At 42.8% G+C, this 21793-nt stretch overlaps 1 protein-coding gene across 4 annotated transcripts in view; it reads left to right on the plus strand.

The window, feature by feature from the left end:
- Nucleotides 1–473: 473 nt before the first annotated feature.
- Nucleotides 474–21793, plus strand: part of col4a6 (collagen, type IV, alpha 6) — an 87267-nt gene continuing 65947 nt past the window's right edge. For all 4 annotated transcript variants that reach the window (XM_031585577.1, XM_031585576.1, XM_031585578.1 and 1 more), the window contains exons 1-3: nt 474–537; nt 705–831; nt 993–1038. In XM_031585577.1, the coding sequence (XP_031441437.1) occupies nt 821–831; nt 993–1038 (57 nt within the window). In that variant the 5' untranslated portion in view covers nt 474–537; nt 705–820. The remainder of the gene's footprint in view (nt 538–704; nt 832–992; nt 1039–21793) is intronic.

The following is a 21793-nucleotide window of genomic DNA, read 5'->3' on the forward strand; positions in this document are numbered from 1 at the left end:
TATTGTGTAGGCCTATATGATCAATGTTATTGGTGGGGAAAGCCATGACAAATAGCTAGATAACTGTTGCACTTTGTTTATTGTAAACCTCTGATGGTATTATTATTAGCTTATTATTATTATTATTATCATTGTTGTAATTCATATTCATATCATTGTTTTTGTTGTTAATGATTGCTTCACATTATACCCTATAGATGAAGACAGACTAATTTAAGCCTAATACAAACACAAAGTATATGAAACGGATTGATAATGGCCGTGTATACGTATTCCTTGGCTACTGCTCACACGAGCTTTAACCCCATTGCATGCAGAAGTGTATTTAGACTTGCTTCGAAAAGAACTGATTCGGAATGATCTCCGATTGATGTAGCTCAAGACTTGTATCTAGTCTGCCTTTTTGTTGTGGAGGTTTCAGACTCATGTGATTGACATGCAATAGTCCCTCCCCTTGTCCTCTCAAGCACTGCAAACTTGTTGCGGTGCGTGGAATTGAGTCGGGCAGGGGAAGAAAGATTTCTGCACTGAAGTTTCGTGAGTTCAACTTTTTCCTGTTATTTTGGGGTATATTAGCCTATATCAAATAGCCGTCAACAGTTTAGGCGACAGAAAGGTAATATTCAATAATTGCAATGATAATCTTTGTCATTTATGCTTTTTCCTTTCCTGTCTTGTGTATGTTCTTGTTTTTGGTGCCGAAGTGAATGAACGGCTTTTTGAATTCTTCGATGAGTAAGGTTGAGGTGCCTTGCAGAATCTGAAGACGGGCAAACGCAACAGATACATTTACCTGTGTTTCCCTCAAAGTCGTGGAAAAATGAAGCTCTGGTACGTCTCAAATTTTCTAACATGTGTCCTGATAACTATTGCGGAGGGTTTCTAATGCATTGCTTTAATATCTACTTGTTTGTAGTGTTGCTTAGTGTGAACGTAGTCTCTGATACTTAAAATGGAAGTGGATGTTAACGGAGTTGTTTATTTTATTGCAGGATTGGTGTGTTCACGCTAATCTTGGCAGTGAAGTCCATACACGGGGTAAGTGCGATATGTTTACTTATATAAACGGTAGCCCACGAATTCTAAAATCGCACGGCGCGATGCGCTCTTCTGGCTGGTTCGCCCGTTTGTTAAACCTTGTAATTAAATCAAAACTATGTTTTATTAATGTTTTATTGTGCAGTAATACTGATAGGTTAGTAAGTGTCCGTCTGGGAGTTGGCATGCTTTTTAATTCATTCAAGTCCACATCGTTGGTGTAGCCAGTGGAAAGTTTCAGGCAAGCTCACCTCGTCTCTTTTTAGCAGTTAAAAGGCACAGGTGCTAGCCGTAGCGTAGTAGCGCAACATTAAAGTATGTTAAGAGGATTGTAGGACAGAACCCGTGTTCATCCTTGTGTTTACTGATAGACCAACCCATTTGCAAGATCTGGGTTTAATCATTTTTGTAATTTGCACTGTTTTGTAGACTACCAAATCGATGGGTTTATGCAGTCTCACTAGCTTTAGTTAAAAAGCCCAAACATTTAAATCAATGACAACCCTGAATATGTTCCTAGATCTCAACTAATATCTGTTGAACAAATGCTTACTTTAGAGATGCCTCAATCATTGTGGAAATGACATAAAAGTGCCCACCCCTCATGAAAAGATTTATTGAAGACTGATACTTAAATATTTGATTGACTTGAATATTTGTTCATTATCTGCTGAAATTATATTACCTGACAATACTGCCAGATTTACATGATACTAGATTATACAGAGAGCATGCATACATAGAGAGTTGACCAATTACATTGTATGTGTGTGTGTGTGTGTGTGTGTGTGTGTTTGTGTGTGCATGCATGCGTGTGCAAGCTTGCATGCATGTGTGTGTGTGTGGACTCTCAGTTGAACAGATTTTGGCTGCTCTGTCATCTGATCAGGTGGTGATGGATTTGCATAATTTATGTTTGACACTATGAAGAAATATTAAATCCTCCATAGCAGTGATAATTGAACCTTGAATGATATTTGCTAATTTTTATATGTATTTGGGATTTGGGAATCCTCCGCTAAAAATTTTAACTTATTTAGACTTTGTACGGAAGATAGATCATACATATAGGTCAAAGTCAGCAAGAGGAAAAAGCAAGCAAAGACCTTGGAACAGCCGTTTTAAAAAGCATATTTCTTGAAATATTGACATTGTCAATGCTGTTAGTTGGGATGCATGATTCATTTATCAAGGTGTTCTACAGATAAGGAAGGCAGAAATAGAAATCGGATCTGAGGGGGAGATTATATTGTACTTATCAGGGTGACATCATGTAAACGTTTTGATCCACTTCAAATTCATGCTATTTCAGTTTGATTACCATCAGGTGTTCTGTTGAAGTTTTGAAAGAATGAATGGATGTATCTCAGTGATAGCTTGGAATCTGATGGCAATCATGCCCAAGGAAACAACAGAGGCAATAACCAAATGCAATGTAATAATAAGCCTAAGCATTGCACTGTACAATGTGTGAACTTGGTTTCAATGGGATAGTTCTTTACAATAGCTGAAATAGATCTAGACTTTTGTAATAACAATTTGAAACAGATGAGGGAGCAACTTCTGTGATTGAGTGGGGTGCAGCAGCCCAAGTTGGGATGCCTTCAGATACTAAGTGAGCTATGCAGAGTTTTCCCTCCATATCCATACTGAGAGAAAAAAACAGTACTAAAACTCTACTAAATGGACTACATTTTAAAGCCACTGTATAAATCTATTTTCATATTTCCTAAACACGACATACAGTCTTATATTTCACATTGCGTTATCAGAGTGTATTACACACTAACTTCCTGTAAAACAAACACAAAATGTATAGATTATGATTGGTCTCACTTAAAAATATCACTAACATTTGTCCCTCCACCTTTTCTTGCTTCATCATAAAATGCTGTAAGCCAACATGCTGTCTTATAAGAGCTCTACATGGGTGACTGAATTAGCACAACTTAAGAGTGCCACCATCATTTCCCACATGAGGGCAAGGTTTTTAGCAGCTAGTGAAGAAGATAATGGGCTATTCACCGACATATTGGCCTGGGATATGCCTGCCTAAAGCCAGAAGACATGACTCCAATGTCAGTCTTATGTATTCTCTTTCAGCTGTCAACATATTGAATATGTTTTAAACTATCTCATTGTGTCTTAGAGGAAAAGTATACAGTCTTTTTTCTGTTTGTTAACCAGGCTGAGGATGTCAGAAGATATACACACATTTGAATATATAGATACACAACATCTAACATTAATAGAGAAGTTGTAAAACACAGCAAGTCAGTTTTATTTGATCACAATTATGTGCTCTGTTTTGGACAGTTTCTGGATGACGGATCTGTGCTGATATGAACCAGTTATTCATATCAAGGTTGAATGATCCTTCATTTTGTCTTAACGTAACCCAGAATTTATTTACTTGAAAAGGGACACTGAAAAGTATGTGCCCGTTAACGACTTGAAGCACATGGTACTTTGTTTTCAGATGTTTTAATATATCCCAGAACATTCTGGCATATATTTGTATGAGCTATAATATGCATCACAGTTTTACATTTCAACTTTGCATGAAACACCCACCTAGACTAACAGAAACAGAGTACTGGTGTTTGCTTGTTATGAATCACAATTGATAACAGTCTATCCAGTATGGCCTGTGTGTGCAACTATGTAGTAGATATGTAAGTGTGCATACTTCATTCTCTTACACGCACTCTCTCCACGAATATGGGCGTGTTTGCACGTATGTGTCTTAGTAAACATGAACGAATTATAGTACAACAGAGAAAAGGAAGTTAGCGTATATCAGTCTAAAACATCATTTAACAATGAGAACTGATAGGCTGGTAATTATCTCAGGCATGGCCTTCTCCACGCTTGGCTAGACGCTAGTTCAGCTCCCAGTGTGAACCCAGAGGGAAGGTTTGTTTTTCATCTTATTGTCGCTGTATTGTCTTATCTTTGAAATACTGCCCCCCGTCTGTCCGTTCTCCCCTGGCATTCCTTCACTGCTTGGCAGAACATGTTGGGAGTTTCTACCTTGCTGCAGGTGTCACTTTCTGGAACATTCCTTCAGTTAAAGTGAGGCAACTAATGGGTGTTTGATTTGTGGCCCTGCCTTCCCTGCTTCAATCTGCATAGCTCCAGGCAGTGAAATCCAATAAGAATCTGTTATACGCCTCTCTCTGTTCAGGGCAGTTACATACAGCAAGTGTAACTTTCCACTTTTAAGACCTCAACCCAAAGTAGTCCCAGATATGATGAGTGTAGCACTGAAAGGAAAGGATTTATCATGTTCTTGTTAATGGTATATTACATAATACATAAACCAAATAAAAAACTACCAAAGGTAACAAATTTAGTGAGTTTTAGTTCATCTCACATGTTGACATTGACAATTTAGATTTTGTTAGGTTTGTTGTTGGTTTATTACAATGACTGGTCAGGTCATTGTCAAGCAAATGCTTTATTTGCCCTTTCTTCTCTCCTCTTGTCAATTTGCTCCTATCATTTCATCTTGAAGTAGGAAGCCAAGAGGATGTATATTCACTTTCTATCTCAATTTTTCCTTATGGAATAATTTCTCACAACTTAATTGTCATCTTACAAGTCTGAGCTTCAGTCAGCTAGCCAGTCGTTCAAGATCCATGATTGCTTCAACACCCTTTAGATTTCCAGTCTACCGATGAAATCAAACATGCTGAAGCGTATAGCTAGACGGCTGTTGTTTGTTTTCTTCTGTGAAACAGCCAACTGGCATCCAAGTGATTGAAGCTTGAGGGCAGGAAAATCAGATGAAGGAAGACGTTAATGATAGGTAAACAACAGTCAGACAGATCACAGCTATGGCAGTGTTCATGGAGCAGCAGCTTATCCTCCATCCATTGTGGTATGGACCGCTCCACTCCTAAAGGAGTATCACGTTCACATATAATCTCACAGTTTGTGTGGGTGCACAGAGGCATCTGACTAAACAGAGTTTTAAATGTGTTGTGAGGCCTTGACTAGCCATCATAATCATAGGATCAACGCATGAGAAAAATCACATCACAATAAATTAGGATTATTTTAGAATGCCAGTTTAAGTTTATTTTGAGATGCGTGAGTTTCTAGGAGTTGGCCTTCTTATGAGTTCCTATGATCTCATAGGTTGGTGATGAGGTTGCTCTGTAAAGAACAGGCTTGCCTCCATCTTCTCTCTCTCTCTCTCTCAGTGAACACAGAGTGAAGTACAAGAAAGTAAAGTGACCATAAACATTTTAAAAGATTGTTTTGGATAGATTGTGTAGAGATTGGTAAAATAAATGCATTTCTTTATTCTTTAAATGGTCATGCTTTATACTTTCTTTACTCTATAGAAATGATCGCTGGACTTCAGAAGAGTAGCTAGTTAGTTACCTAAATGAGGTTTTAAGCCGTATGCAGGTAATGAAGTGTAATGAGAGTACAATCATAAGAGTCTCATTCAGTCCCTCTGAATCTCCCGCCATACTGCCCGAGCCCCTGGGAGATCTGACCGTACTACAGTGTGTGCCTAAAGCCTCACAGCTTGTCATGTGACACACCTCATGCTACCTGAACATACGAAGCTTTTGGAGCTGACAGCAGTGTTGAAGCTGCTCGGGCCTGTTTAGAGAGACAACCAGAATTATTGGAACAACTCATAGCGCAGCATAGTGGTGTTAAAAGGGGATTTTAAATCTCCAATGTGTGCATAATGTCAGTGCATAGCTGTCCTTTTTAGCTGTTGTCATCGGCAGAGTACACCTGACTGACGGGTGTAGAAGTGAGGTGTGTTTTTCTCTCTCCCCCTTTCCGATCTATGCAGAGGCATGTTTGACATTTAACATATGATTTGCTGTAACAGTAGAACTATTTTCTCCTCGTTGTGCTATGCTATCCTGGCATGCTGTCATATACCCGAGAGGTTTTGAGAAGTCGGCATGACAGAGGTAAACCTCAGGTCGTAAGCCATTCTGTACGAAAGGACAACAAGAATGAATAGGAGACAGAGGCCTCACATTCCTTCCCTTTGTGGGTTTGTTTATCACACTTTGTCTTCTTTGAAGGAGGTGGAATAAAGAGGTGTGGTGAAGGGAAGAGAGGTTAAAGTTGAAAAATGTGATCAGCGAGAAGGTGGAGGATATGTGAAGGGGAATAAGGGAAGACGAGAGATTGAGAAGAGAGGGAAAAGGTACACTTTAAGTGGAGAGGTAGAGACTCGGAAAATAGATAACGGATTTCAGAGAGTCTTGCTTGAGGCGAAGTGAAGTGGGCCCCAGACCTTTGGAGAATGCATAACAGATCCCTCTTTTTGTCTGTCAGGGCATGCCTGCTCTTTCTGAGTCTTCATGTCATCGGCCTCTCGAGCCGTTAGCACTCTTCCCCCTCAGCAGCAGTGGGGTTCTAGCCCTGGCTCTTTGCATGGTGTTAGCCCTTTTCAAAGTCATGTCTCTTCAACTCACTCAGTTTCAGTATTTAATCGCACGAGTAAAGCACTCAAGCAACAGTAATTCTGCTTATTACCACAGCAAACTGTATGATTTAAAGAATGCTAAACAGAGTTTTCCAAGCCCCCTTTTTAAAGTCGTTGGCATAATAACAGTAGTTTTACACTGACAACCCTTGGTTAAACTGTGCTTTTGACAGACTTATGTCAAGTCAGTCACAACTGTCATGTTTGTCTGACAGTCATAAGGTTAGCTAGTGTATTACATCATATAGTATATATAGCATATGTTGAGTGATGGATATAAGATTCTGCACTGTTGATCTGAAACAATAGAACAACAAAGACACATACACATACATCAGTAGTATATCAGGCAGCTTTAAAGGGGCACAGGAGTTTATAGATCACTAACCTTTATCTGTACCTTTATGTGTACGTGTGTGTGAATCCAACGTATTCCCCTTGTGCACTGTAGAGCAATAAAATGTGTTGTGCTTTTGTATCACAGGGGATCACATTTTCCTTCATGGCGCAACAAGAGTTAGTAAGCCAGGACACCACACATCCTCTGCAGGTGTTTAAGCCCACATAGTATGTTTTGTTCTTACACGGTTAGATTAATTGGTTTGATGCCCAAACTCATTTGTCTTTATTCCATCAGTGTGTGTGTGTGTGTGTGTGTGTGGGTGTGTGTGTGTGTGTGTGTGTGTGCCTCCCTATAAATGATAACCTCTCTTGTTTTTCCATGCATACCTCACACCTCTGACTTTCATCATGTTTTGTTCCATTCGGTTGGGCCATTCTCTCATGGTTGCATCATCTCAAGGCTTTCCACTTTGATATATTATCCAACATCATGTTGAGTGGTGTCCCACCACAGTACTACATCATGTTGAGTGCTGCCCCACAGTACTCCTGTGATGAATCAAGCGTTGTATGGGGAGCATTAGTCCTTCTATTGGTAGTGCCTACAATTTTAGAATAAAAAAAAACAAAACAGAGGTAGACTCAATGACACAGAAAGTGGAGGGAATGAAATAGCCAGAGAAGCATATTTGCCGACATTAGGCGTGTTTCCATCAGGCGTGTTTTCGCCCCATCTAAAACATCGATCCCAATGTGCTATTATTTAGCACAAATTCCACAACAATAGTCTGAGAGCAGTAAGAATGTCATTATTATTTGTTCTGATTAAACCAACTGAGGTGTTGAGAAATTGTAAAAAAAAAAAAAATACATACTTGGTGAAGACTTTTGAGCTCTTAACATTGTGGACACAAGACGAAGGCTGTTAGTCTTTTTGCAAATGGCCATAATAATTTGGCATAAGATAATGATAACTATGTTAATACTAGTTCATATTAATACTATTATCTAATTAATTACATGATTTGTGATCAATTATTCAAAATGTATTGCATATATCAATTTGCTGTGAGAAGCATTAAAAAATCTGTCAGATTTGCCCTTGTCATGAAATGTTAAAGTAAACCAGCCTTGGCATTCTGAGCCCATCTTAGAACTCGATTCAGACTCAACTCGGACTCAGGTAATGGGGTCTTAACTCGACTTGGACTTGAACACTGGGGACTCGAGACTTGACTCGGTCTCAAGGTTTAGTAACTCGACTACAACACTGCCTTTAGGTAATCGTAACGTTCTTAGTAATCGTGCTCAGAATTGATCGAATCAAGCGATCGAAGAGCAAAATGTAAGCCTGCGTCACTGGAAAGTGCAGCGAGTTCCTGCACTGGAAAAGCACCATATTAGCCTCATTGCTCCTTTTTTTCCCCTGAAAACAAGAAGCCAAATTTACAAACGTCCTAGCTGGTGGTCCAACCCCCATGCCCCAGGTTAAGGTCAGTAGCACAGTATAGATTACACGTCCACACAGGAGTGGCTACAGGTGTGTGTGTGTGTGGATGTATGTGTGTATGTGCCTGCAGGTATAAGCCCTTTCATATGAGCATGTATGCTCAAGAATCTAATTTGCATACGTTCAGTTCACCCCCATCATGTCAGAGGGACAACAATGCCATGACAAATGAGGGAATAGCATGTGTATGTGAAAGATGAAATGTTAGTCCTGGAGATGGACAAGAGCATGGCTCCAGGCTTAGTCCTGCTGGACTGCAAAAGGAATAGGTGTTGTTGATTTTCCCTCTCACTTGCAAACCCTACGGGAACATGTGCTAGTGGCCCTACGGGAACATGTGCTAGTGGCCCTACGGGAACATGTGCTAGTGGCCCTACGGGAGTGTTGCTTTATGTGCTAGTGGCCCTACGGGATCATGTGCTAGTGGCCCTACGGGATCATGTGCTAGTGGCCCTATGGGAACATGTGCTAGTGGCCCTACGGGAACATGTGCTAGTGGCCCTACGGGAACATGTGCTAGTGGCCCTACGGGAACATGTGCTAGTGGCCCTACGGGAACATGTGCTAGTGGCCCTACGGGAACATGTGCTAGTGGCCCTACGGGAACATGTGCTAGTGGCCCTACGGGAACATGTGCTAGTGGCCCTACGGGAACATGTGCTAGTGGCCCTACGGGAACATGTGCTAGTGGCCCTACGGGAACATGTGCTAGTGGCCCTACGGGAACATGTGCTAGTGGCCCCACAGTGTTGCTTTATGTGCTAGTGGCCCTACGGGAACATGTGCTAGTGGCCCTACGGGAACATGTGCTAGTGGCCCCACAGTGTTGCTTTATGTGCTAGTGGCCCCATTTGTTCATTTTGTTTTCTTTCTGTTGTAGTATGACAGGGTGTGTAGTGGCAGTTACTTAACGCTAGTTAGTTAGTTAGTTAGTTAGTGTAGGGACCTTGACAACACTAGCACCAGTACTAATAAAAGCTTGCTAAAATGCCAACTGGCATCTTTTGCAGATATAGTTGGAGATTTTCTTAAGTTTTCACAGGGTGTTCCATCCTAGACCCCAAAACTACGCAGTGCATAGCCCGGATGGCTAATGGGAAGGACTGTGCTATTTATCGCTCTTTCACATGACCACGTACCACCCAAATGAAATTTAAGATGATACCAAGTAGTTGCCTTTAAAAACATCCCTCAAAAAGTGGCAAATTACAGCACAGTGTTGCTTTATTGCCCAAACTGTTCTTTCTTCTCTCAGTTCGTTAACCTCTGTACCATTGACAACCACTCCGTGTCTCCAGGCTTAGCTCACACATCTGATTTTCTCCATCTCTTTTCCCCCTCTACATTCTTATAGTTTGTTGTAGCTGCGTCATCTCTTGGATTCAGTCCTGTCTTTTACACGGTTGTATGTTATGTCATACTATGTTCAGTATTGAGTTATGTCCCTCAGTATCTCTGTGGCAAATCAGTCAGTTCAATGAAATGATGTCAATGGCTTACATCAGCTTTGTTTTAGGAAATACTCAAGGTTTCCAGGTGGCTTTGTTTGGATGTGAACTATAGGCACACATAGAGGTGGGGCACATGTTCTTGGCTTATCTTCTGGATATGTTTCCATCACATCCATTAGAATTACAATCAATATATCAATGGTCACATTGTGCACCCGCCTGTTTCTACAGGCTGTAGTCAAGGTGAGGAGTGTAGCAAAATAGTGTCAAATACATGACTGTTATTTCTCTTTTCAATGTTGGATGATTATTCCTGCTCTCTTCATCTGAACACACTGTTTGTTCAGCTTTGGTACGGTATGTATGTTCTGTGCGTCTCTTTATCTTCTGAGTGCTTTAAGTGGTGAGTTGCTTCTTCAGTAGCATTGACATAGAGTTAATGTATGTTGCATACATAGAGTGCAGGCCCATCAGGTCAGAGGGGCGTTGCCATACATCGTGTGTTATGTGTGGATGATGAAATGAGACGGAAGGAATCCTGGAGGTATGCAGGACATGTCGGAATGCCAAAAGAAAGGTGTCGTGCACGTTCCCTCTCAGTGGCAAACCCTACAGGCCCTTATTAGCCCTGAACTTTCTCCATCTGTGACACAGACAGGTCTGAGCTCAACTTCTTCCCCGAGGCGTGCCAGCTGAACCTCTCTTAACAACCCCCCTAACCTTAAATATCTGCCCCACTCTCCTCGAGGTCGGTCAGGTCATCCCTGTCCTAGTCCCGTGTTCTTATCAGGTCGTGGATGCCTGGCCATCTGCACGTACCTGCCCACGCCATCTCCTTAGCCCACTTCTCTGTCTGACATGACATTCTCTGTCTGAACCGCACCCCATTCTGCTGTCATTCACAGGGCCCCACGCACATACCTGGCCTGTCGGTTACCTTCGCTACCTGTCCTCTCATGCTGTCTTGTGTCTCTGGGCCAATAGCTGAATTCTGCTGAATATCTCAGCTCTGCTGCAGGGGTCATAAACATCACAGTTGTCAGACCTGCCGTTCAGAGGGCCGCCCCTGAGGAGGGGAACGGATGTGTATAAATCAGTACTGTGCAAAGAGGTGATCAATTTGATGTTGAGTTCTCTGACATTCTTCTCTTCTGGGGGGTTCAGGTGTTCCTCACCATCTTCACTCTGGGGGAAGATCTGGCACAGATAATAATTATTTGACTACCTTTAGACACCTAAGACCTCCCTTTTTGCCATAATATATTACAGGCAGTGTTGAAGCATTTCCCATCTTCTCTCTTCTGCTGAAGGGCTTGTCCGTTGGTTTGTCTTTGAGGTCAGTCAAAGTGCCCTGGCTGTAGGTTCAAATGAGGGTGACCTCAAAGGAAGACATCAAGACACAGCGGCGCACAGATGTTCTGCAAAAGGGATGAGTCCCATCTGTTACTGAAGGAGGGGATGAGAAAAAAGAAGGGCGGTGGAGGAAGAAAGGAAAGAGAGCTTTTCTTGCCTCTCATTGTCCTTGCCAGTTGATAATAGGTGAAGAAGAGAGAGGTATTAGTGTCCTGTTCATACAGCTGTGTGGTCTCTTCCCCATTGTTCTGTCTGCTTCATTCACTGAGTCAATACAATCGTTCTTCGTGCCAGAAGATTTGCTGCATGAAGCTTTCATCAAGAAAGCACTGGAGCACCGACTGCAGTCAATCCTTGCTCACACATCCACTCAGAGTGTGAGGTGGACAGGATGTGTTGGTGGCCCTCCATCTGCGTGTGTGTTTATGTCTGTGAACCGTCATGTCTGTCGGGCAGCCACCCCATCGTCCTATAAATCAGCTCTTCTCTTACAGTTTGTTTGGACAATTAGTCAGATGTTTGGAGAGAGCTGTTTACTGCCAAGTTTCAGACGCAACACTGGTTTATAAACATAGCTCTTTTTATGATGTATTATATAGGCAAGCAGTGGATTTGGGAAACTGCATCCCCTGCAATTATCCTTGTCAGGTTGTGACAGCCAAGCTGCATCATAAGAGAATTTAGTGAGTGGGAAGCAGTCACTTGATATGAGCACAACTATCAAACTATCACTTAGACAGCAGCAGCAGCCCTTAAATCCAACGCCATTGGATGCCATCAGCATTCCAACGCCATTCTCCAAGTCACAGATGTGAGATACCAGGGTCAGGTCATGTGGCTGAACGCTGAACATGGTTGGTTCGTCATCAGTGTTGGAGTCTTGACCCCGGCTCAACAGTGAGGTCAGATTCTTCTCACGAGCCACTGCACCTGTTTGGTCATGTGTGTTGGTCAGCGGCATAGACTGGAGCTGAGAGAGACGTGATAGAACTCGTCAACGGTTGCTTTCCAAAAGTTAAAAAAAAAAAAAATGTCTCATTTATGTTTCTCCTCTCCTCGACCTTTTGTTTGTTTTCCTCCAAAGTTGTCTCTTGCCTTAACTTGCTGAAATTCATGGGTAATGGAGTGGACCCTGGGGGAGGCTCTCAGTTAAAAGACACAAATGAAGGCCCTGGGGGTAACTGGTTAACTGTGTTAAATGGTCCATTGAGTTGCAACAGGAATGCATGTTATCTGCCCTCTCGTCTAAGGCCTGTGGCAGGGTGCATCCATTGCACAATTCCAGTGGTCCTCACCCCTCTCTGGGCCTGTACCGGCAGCACCTGTGGTGTGTAGGTGCTGTTCTCACATGGAGATAGAATGATAGGGAAGGGCTTTAACAGCACGTTGCCCATAGTTTGAACTTTAGACCCAGTTGAAGCTCTTGCCTTTCAGCTGGCCAGTCATGACTTCCCAATGGGGCGGGGGTGTGTGGGGGGGTCACACGTCATACTCAACCGGGTGTTGAGGACTAGTCTCTTGTGGTGATGACCAAACAGGACTGGTGTGGTGTGCAACCTGCTAACAGTCATTCCTGTGGTTTACCTGTGGGTTAGTCCCCCCCAACCAGTCACCACACAAAGCATCCGCTCCACAGCTTTAAGAGATGATGAAACACACAAGCACTCACCAATGAAAGTGCCATGACTAACATGACTCAAATCTTGAGTCTGTTTTTCCTCAAAAGAGAAAGTAAAGCACTTTTCATAGTAATGTCATGTTTAACCCCAGTGGTTTAAAGTCATTCTACGTGTCCCATTTTCTGTGCTGAAGGTTCTAGATGAAACTAGCAGTTACTCACACAGCTTAGGCTTATCTGCACCCTAGTGCTGTTATTGAATTGTATTATTGTGTTAAACTTAAAAAGTAATTTTTTACTGACCTCAAAAACATTTTAAAAAGACAAGAAAATAATGTGAGACATAATAATTGTGAGACATGTCAGTGAAGTTAGCCCACTCATTCATCAGACTCTGTAGACTGTGCGTCTGCCATGCTTTACAATACAGGCCAATAGCGCTTCGGCCTGGACAGAACCTTTGAAACATGTGGTTCCATCTGTCTTCTGTCTTCTTCCGCCTGGTGGGTGTACACTTGACATTTCCATAGCTGTTCTCAATATTTGGATACAGGAACAGATATACTGTAGGTATACACAATCATCTGTGTGTGTACATGAATGCATGTGAGTTCATAAACACAATCACATGTAACGCATGGCAGCTCCTACTTAAGCACAGTAATCTTGTAAAAGCTAATCTTTAAACTCTATCCTCTCCAGTGCAAGGTTCTGTGCGTTAATATTAAGCAGAATGAGTCGTCAGAATGTACTGCGTACTCAGGGTGCATACTGCATCGCCATCCAGTGTGCATGCATTCGTTTCTTCCACTGACACAAACACAGAGATGTCCTCAGTAGTGTGTATTGGAAGATTTCTCTGTCCTAGATTCAGCCTATCATTTGTTTAAAATGCCCCTTGGACTCTTACATGGATATAGATTCGTAGCTTAATAATGTGTCTTGAAAGATTTTAGTGTTGATTTTATAGCACAGATTTGCTCCTAGCATTACATTAATAGTGTTTATTCTGATCTGGCAAAGGGTATGCTTGCAATGAATGACACTTTCCTTGGCAGATCAAATATGATGCCGTTAATCTATAATAAAACAGATGTGTCAAGCATTCAGGCAAAGCAGGCTTTTTATCCACCCTCCCCCGCATCCTCTACTCTTAAATGTCCCTCATCAGTCACTCTCTTCTTTGCACAGCCTTGTGAGATTGGCACAGCTTTCAAGTCTTCCCTTCACACTTCCAGACCAAGTTTTTTCTGTGCATAGTTAGAGCAGCTCACTGGGAGCCACTGAGCGGGAACAGGGTGCTGAACGTGACCCTCCCTGACCCCCGCCCTGCCACAAGTCTGACGTGGGGGGGCCACAGCCCTCATACATGCATACAACTCTCTCTCTCTCTCTCTCTCACCCTCTCTCTCTCTCTCTCTCTCTCTCTCTCTCTCTCGGTCTCCCTCTCTCACACACACACACACACACACACACACACACACACACAGGCAAACATGGAGGGCCATGGAGACGCCGTGTGGATGTGTATTAATAGCAGTGCAACTTTGCTTACTATGCTGTCTGGCAAAGAGACTTCATCAGTGTGCTTTCTGATGTCACAAGGGAGTGAGACAGATAGACAGATAGAGCTTTCATCTGGCCTATTTTAATCGCGTAGACGTCATATTCTCGACATCACAAAGACCAAGTTACTAAATTGAGGCAGGTATTATTTATTCATTGGGAAATTCCCACCCATGTTGTTCACTCTTCTGAAATTGTCCTTGGTTTAGATGCAAGTCAACACCTACATATGGATGTTTGTTTCTTCCCTAGAGATGATGCCAATTTTGTTGCTTGGCTTCTCAATACACTGACAGCTGCATTCTTCTGCTATTGGTCTTGGACCTAAGGCTCACCTAAATCGTTGGACCCCTACAGGTGCATTATGTTTACTACAAAAGGGCAATTTAAAATGTGTGATTCTTTAGATTTAAGTGGTGTGCACATATTAAATCATATTCTTTTCCCTGACTGGTCCTCTGGAAATTCATTGTGGCCCCATGTTCCCATTGTGTGTGCTCAAATGCACAGTTTGGATGGTCTGTTTGTGAATTGCTCCCATCATGTATATATGTTTCTTGCAAACCATCCAATGTACACAAAATCTATGTACTGATGATATTGCAAAGTAAACAAATATCATGGCCTATGGGCTTCTAGCAGATTCCATACTGGCAGTGAGCTACAGTGCAAGGGGAGTAGGGAGTGGGCTGTGTGGTCTTGATTTTGGCCACATGTGAGATTTATCGAGGTTTGGGAAGGCCAGGCGCTCAGAGACTTGTATCAGCACAGTAGCCTCAGAAGGAATGAGACTTGTGACAGGACCCAGCAGTGTGGGCTAAGGGTGGGGGGTTTCTCAACCCAGCTCAAGGCAATGGGGTGACAGACAGCCCTGGAGTCAGTGGGACGAGGGAGGAATGCAGGAAAGACAAAAGAGAGAGTGAGAGTCGGAACTAGTGGAGGGGTTGTGCCTCTCCTGCGAGGAGGGCTGTGGGGATTGCAGGGTGAGGCATGTCAGCAAATACCCAAATGTTTGTCTTTCTTAATTCACCCTGTCTTTCTCCTCTGAGGGAGATCTGTTGATTGACACGCCTGACACACATGGAACGCATTCTTCGCTGGCTCATGTAGGAGTTTGTCGATTTAAGGGGCTTCAAGCTGGGGCGCATACTGCTTTTATTTTTCTGTAAATATGACACAAGATGACTTTTAAAGGTGAAACAGCCTACGGCAGAGTTTACTGGATGGGAGGGTACAGCGCCCTGAAACCCTCCCATTACACCCTGAATCCATTCAAAGGGATTTTAAAGATTTGAAATTTATACTCCAATTCATTTGTTATCCAAACTAAGCTGTAGTGAATAGATCTACTTGTGATCATGACAACGTTTGTTCATCACATTTTTATAACAAACATACACAGACATTTGGACAAATCACATTCTTCCATTTTTTTTTTCTCGTAGAACAAAAGAAACATTTCATTTGGAAAAGTACATAAGATACGAGGTGCAGAATACAATTGCAGACATATTTGGCAGTTTCTCTTGAATTCTGGTTGGCCTGCCCAACAAGCTGAATGCACTCCCAGGGAAACTGGCAGGGTGACCTTCTCAACCCCCCATGCTCCCTTTTTCTGCCTATTTCAATCCTAGCCAAGCCTCCACTTAGCATTAAACCTATCTCTCCTTCTCCTTCTCCCCCTCTCTATTTCTCTTTCTCTATTGCTCCCAGATCACTCTCCCTCCACATATTCCAGACTTAAAATAGAATAACGTAAAGGGATTTAACTCATTCCCACACTGGCTCACAGAACAAGCTTTTTTCATTTTGCTTGTTACATTTTCCATAATTGCCAGGTTAGTAATTGTTAAAGCTTCGGTGTTGAAAGACTTGGAAGTGTTGTAGGTTTGGTCGTCAATCAGAGGTGAGAAAGGTGGCTGTTGACGCGGATATGTAACTAGAGTTGAGACTGGCTGGCCTTAATGTTGGTGACTTACTGGCTGCTGCTGTTCTATTTCAGCAATGTTACTCTGCAGTGAGCAATGCTGACATGGAGATAAATATACACATATACTTCATTTCAGAACTGCTTTCCCTCATCAATGGCTCAGACTCTCAACCTGACAAGCATCCACTGTGCCAGACGTCCTATCAGATCCTTAAGAATTCCCTTAAGCTTTCCACAATGGCAACATAAAAACAATGCCCAAAATGTTTTTGAGATGGTGATAGAAATTGTATTGCTCTGAGGTCTCATAAATAATCATATGTTATGTCACAGAAGTAAGGATTAGTGTGCAACGTGTCTGGGCAGTGCAGGAGATGGTCTGTTATTGATTTTTTTGACACAGACACATATTCTGTATTGTAGACATAGATTATCCCTCTCTAGGAGAGAAGAGATGGATGATTGTTCTAGATGTCAGCCAGAGGAAAGAGCAAAGATAACTACACACACACACAGGCAGGCAGCCAGAGGAAAGAGCAAAGATAACTACACACACACACACACACACACACAGGCAGGCAGAAGAAACGGGGGAGTTAAACCTCCATTTTCCCCCGTCTGCACGTAGTACATCCACATGCCCACTCAGGCTGACGGAGAGCTGAGTGACGAGGAATGATTGGACAGGGGTCTGCCATGCAGAGACTTGCACACCTGAGGAGGCCTCATCATGGAGTCATTATCTCTGCGTGCCTAAAAGTCAACGGGGCAAGGCAAGGCCCCTTCCCCAACGGCCATATTTCATCCAAACCATCCAAACTCACACCATTCCACACCCCTATCTACACAACCAGAGCCTAAACACTCGACAACACCAACCATAGACCGAACTCAAACACTTTATACTTTGAAGACTTTCGGTAACCCTTTATAGCCATTTAGCGCTGTATGGTTATCATATGACATATTGTCGTGACGTATTGAACCAGTAGTACCTTTGCAAACATGTTATGGTGGGTGCTTCTCAACTCTAGGAACAAACTGTCATCACCTTATCACAATTTACAATTAACATATCATCAGGTTGGTATATAGTATAGAATTCTATAATATTAGTCAATATCTTCCTCCTTACAACTAGTGATGTGGCTTGTGGATATCCTAATACTCTAATACATTCACTACCCAATCATCAAGATCACACAATGTCCACCTTCCCTCATTACTATTTCACTGAATTAGTATGCTCACATGTTGGCCTTGTTCTGACAGTTTGGCTTCCAGTTGCATCCTCTCTCTCAGAGTTAAAGCCCCTTTGAGGACATGTCATCTTGCAAAGCAATGCACATTTTGAGATGTTTTTAAAAACAGAGGGGTTCCTTTAGTCCGGTCTTCAGAAGTGCTAGTAATGGTCTAATGCCCAATGTCTAATGGCAGCTGAGGGAGCTCTGTCTGATAGACTATGGGCCGAATGAAAGGGGGCTGAGAGATGCGATGGAGTATTTTGATGAATGATGTTTTGGTATTTGGATTCTTGTGGAACCCCCTCAGTGGCATTCATGTGTGTTATATGCCCAGCTGAGGAGACCAGCGTGGACTTAAAACAACAAGCACACACAGCTGTGGCCACAGCCTGTCCCAACAACTCCTCTCTCTCGCTCATTTTTTTTGTTCTCAAAGCTAGCTTATTTTGCACTGCATTTATGTTTACCTTTCTTCAGTGAAAGGCAGCTTTCTCGTAATTGTTGTGGGACAAAGACTGGCACATGAGCTGTTTGGACCGTTCAAAATGAAGCACATCAGAATCCCTGTAGGAACATGTTGAGATGATTCTTGCATACCTCTGTATGCAGGCCAGGGAAGAGAGGGAGAGAGAAGGTTCTTATGGATGCAGGGTTTTAGGGCATATTTAGGGAATTCCAGGAACTCAGTAATTTGCAATGTAATGAGGAATTACAGAATCAGCGATGTCATAGTAATATGCTGTTGAAGTTAAGTCCCAGTGGCAATTACAACATGACTGACACGAAAAGCATATAGAGTGTTCCTCGAGCAGCTCTTCAGCGCTGTTTAAATGTCATGCAAGTTTCAGCAAGTGCATTTAACCTACAGTATATGCCATACACAACAGGCCCAGCTGAACTTATCCCCCTCGCATTAGTGCAGAAGGCTACTGGTTTCCTGACAGAAAGAACAAAAAAACTGATTTATGACAGATCCTTAATCCTTGGTATTCACCCATAGGTTAAATCAAGTTAAAACAAGTTGGGTGCCCTGATTAGCAAAACACTGTGCTTATGACATCAGTAACATAAATTCCAATCGGACATTTACTTTAGGCTTATTTTATCACACACAAAAGAGTGACTGCAATGCCGTTTGGGTGAAATTCTGTGTGTGTGTGTGTGTGTGTGTGTGTGTGTGTGTGTGTGTGTGTGTGTGTGTGTGGTGCATTCCCTGTCGTCAGGGGAACAGAGAGGTAGGCAGCAGACCAGTGAGTGCCGCAGTGGGTGGCTATATTTCAACAGCATTTCTCACCCGACTGTGAGGACGGGCCATCTTATTAGCCTGCTGTTAGCACATATGCCCTGCACCCATCTGGCTCCAGGACTCAAGGCTGTTTGCGCTCATGGTCAACCAGTATGGTCTATGCTCTGGAGGAAACGGTAGTCCTATTTCATATCAGACTGAGGAAGAGGAGGCATTCTGGCAAATGTTTTAGCCCCTGTACTATCTCTCACCTCTCGTCTATAATTGGCTGTGTAAACCATTGGAGTGACAATTCCAATCATTCTCTAGAGGTCATCTGGGGGCAAGTGGGTGACACTTCTCACGGAACTTTGAGGAAGCTGAAGGAGTCCGTAGGGATTTAGACGAGGGGAAGATGGCCTGAACAAAACTGCTTGGTTTTTAGTGTGGGCATCATTGTGACAATGGTGTTAAGGAAGTCAAAGCGTTCTCTGTCCGCACCAGAGAATGCACTGTACCAATAGGTCAGCAGGAATGGAGCTACGCTTAGAGTGCGTCTCTCAATCTGATAACAGCAAAGACATATGAGTGCTTTCAATGAAGTGTTGAATAACAGTTCAAATCGGTTGATTGATACATTTGTGTTTGCAGTGGAATGTCTTGGCTCAGCTCAGTTATAAAGTACATCAGACATTTTATCTTTGAGATTCATCTCTCTCGCCCACTGTTACCTCTTCGCTTCGCTGCAAGTGTGTGAAGACATGGATCGCCTCAGGTGCACAGTACAGTATTGGCATCCCCATAATGATTTCAGAGAAAATCACCCAGTACGCTAAGATATCAGGTCAGCGCTAGGTCAGTGTGTATCTCTGCATCTGGTGGTAACAGCTAGCACCGTGACTAACAATGGAACTCGGGGTTGAGACCTTTTCAGGTGCAGCAGAAAGGACATGTTAATCAACAACCTACTTTTGTTGAAGGAATGTTCAAGGTTTTCTTTTTACTTCGCAGTTTTTACAGGACATAGCTAACCTACTTCCTGGTGCAGAATTCCAGGCCATTGCTTGTGACTGCTCCATGGAGGTCATTTACATAGAGGCTCTTCTCTCCAAAAAACTGACAGTGTGCTTAGAAAGTGAGGCACATGTAAAACTTAACACAGTTGTCTCAAATCCTTTGTAAGTCCTTTTAAGTAAGCAGTCTTACCAAAATCCGTAATGCTAGGAAAGTATTCAGCAGTCACACAACGTGGTCCCCCCACTGACATGAAAGACAAGGAAATACTACATACAAACCACCACTGGATAGACACACACACACACATACACACAATTCTCCAGTGGCTTATATTTACCCACCATGTGTGTTCTTTAAGCATGTAGGTTTGAGCCCCTTTGGTTAACCGACTCGTGGCCCACTTCAGGAAGGGGCCACTTGTACTGAAAGGGGCCCCCGAGTGCACCTGATTGCCCGGCTAGAAGCTCTCCTCCTAGGCTCACATTCCTCTGGAGTTTGGCTGACTGTTTGGCCTGGCCATGGCTGGTGCGTGGGCAGTGTTTGATGGTGTGAAATGGAGCGTGACTTTATTGCTCCATGTGAGTGTCCATGCTGAGGAGAGCAATAGAGGGTCTGCCATGGGCCTGACCTATGGGACTGACCCCACACCAGACTGTTCCACTTCCCAGTTTTCACTAGGGACCATTCCCAACATTTGGGTCTACGTGATTCCATGAAAAGTCAGTCCTGAGAAACATGGAGAGTATTTTCCTTGTTGACTGTGTTTGCCCAATGACCAGAATTGTGGACGAGAGGTGTGCAGGATGTTGTTTCATCACCTAAAATGTATCCAGTGATATTTACAAACCTCCTTTTTTCTGCCCCTATGATCTACACCTGGCACCAGGGAGCTGTCTGGGTACTGTTCCTTTTAGCACACACAGGTTTTCCAGTGTCTTTCTTTTTTTCTCTCTTTTCTCTCTCTCTCTCTTTCTCTCTCCCTCCCTCCATCTCTATCTTTCAGACACTATCTGGGTGGCATCCGTTTGCACCTTCAGAGGAGAAACACCGTCATAAATCTTTTCACAGCTAATTTGTCTTTATTGTCTTCTGAAATGTGTTTTACAACCTCAGAACTCTCTGGGGATATAATTTAACAACCAGGAACATGTCCTCTGCTTTAGAATGGAAATGCTGACATTTCGGGAAGATATTGGTTTATTTAGAAGAAATTAGCCTGTAAGCCTGTAATTTGCATGTTTCTGGAGAACTATCAACTGAACAAAATGTGCAATCAGACCGAGGTTGCCTCACATTTTCCATGCTAGGTTGTGTACTGTTGAATTGCATGAAAAAATGATAATGTTTGTGTAGCCTAGCTTCAAATCACAATAACACAACAGTAATATGAATTTGAATTATTCACTCACAACTGTTAAAATCCCAAAACTATATCATTCTGTCAAGACCCTGTTATTGTTTTGTGTATTGTATCTGCTATTCACCACCAACTCCCACTAATATGATAATAACCTGGGAGTGGAATATATCCAAAAGTGTGAGAGGGGTTTGTGTTTTGGGGTCAGATGTTTCAATTCAAGAACTAATTTAGTCACTAGTGAAATATCGCATGAGAGGTACAGATAGACAGAGAGAGCAATAGCCTCGTGGTCTTCAGAGACACTCGAATAAAGAGCATCTACCTTTCAGACTTTGACTACTGACTATGTCAAATGACACCTTCCTTCTTGCTGAGGTAGATGGACATTGTGCTAGCCATTACCTTGTTGTTCTCAAGCCTATTCAGTTTTCATAAGCCTGCCACCCGAGGCCTCATACCCTCGTAATTGTGTTTCATGGCTATGGCGCTGAAATTAAAGAGAGAATTTGAGTTGCTCCTGAGGCCTCCCCTCCGTGGAGAAAGGGGATTAGAGAGAGTTGGGAGGAACTCATTAAAGCACCTTGGCCTTTTCCAGTCTCCCTGCAATTCCGATTGTAATCGTAGGATGCTTATGTGGAATTATTGCAGTGAGAGGGATTGAGAATCTGG

The sequence above is a fragment of the Clupea harengus genome, chromosome 18, assembly GCF_900700415.2.
Source record: "Clupea harengus chromosome 18, Ch_v2.0.2, whole genome shotgun sequence".
Lineage (NCBI taxonomy): Eukaryota > Metazoa > Chordata > Actinopteri > Clupeiformes > Clupeidae > Clupea > Clupea harengus.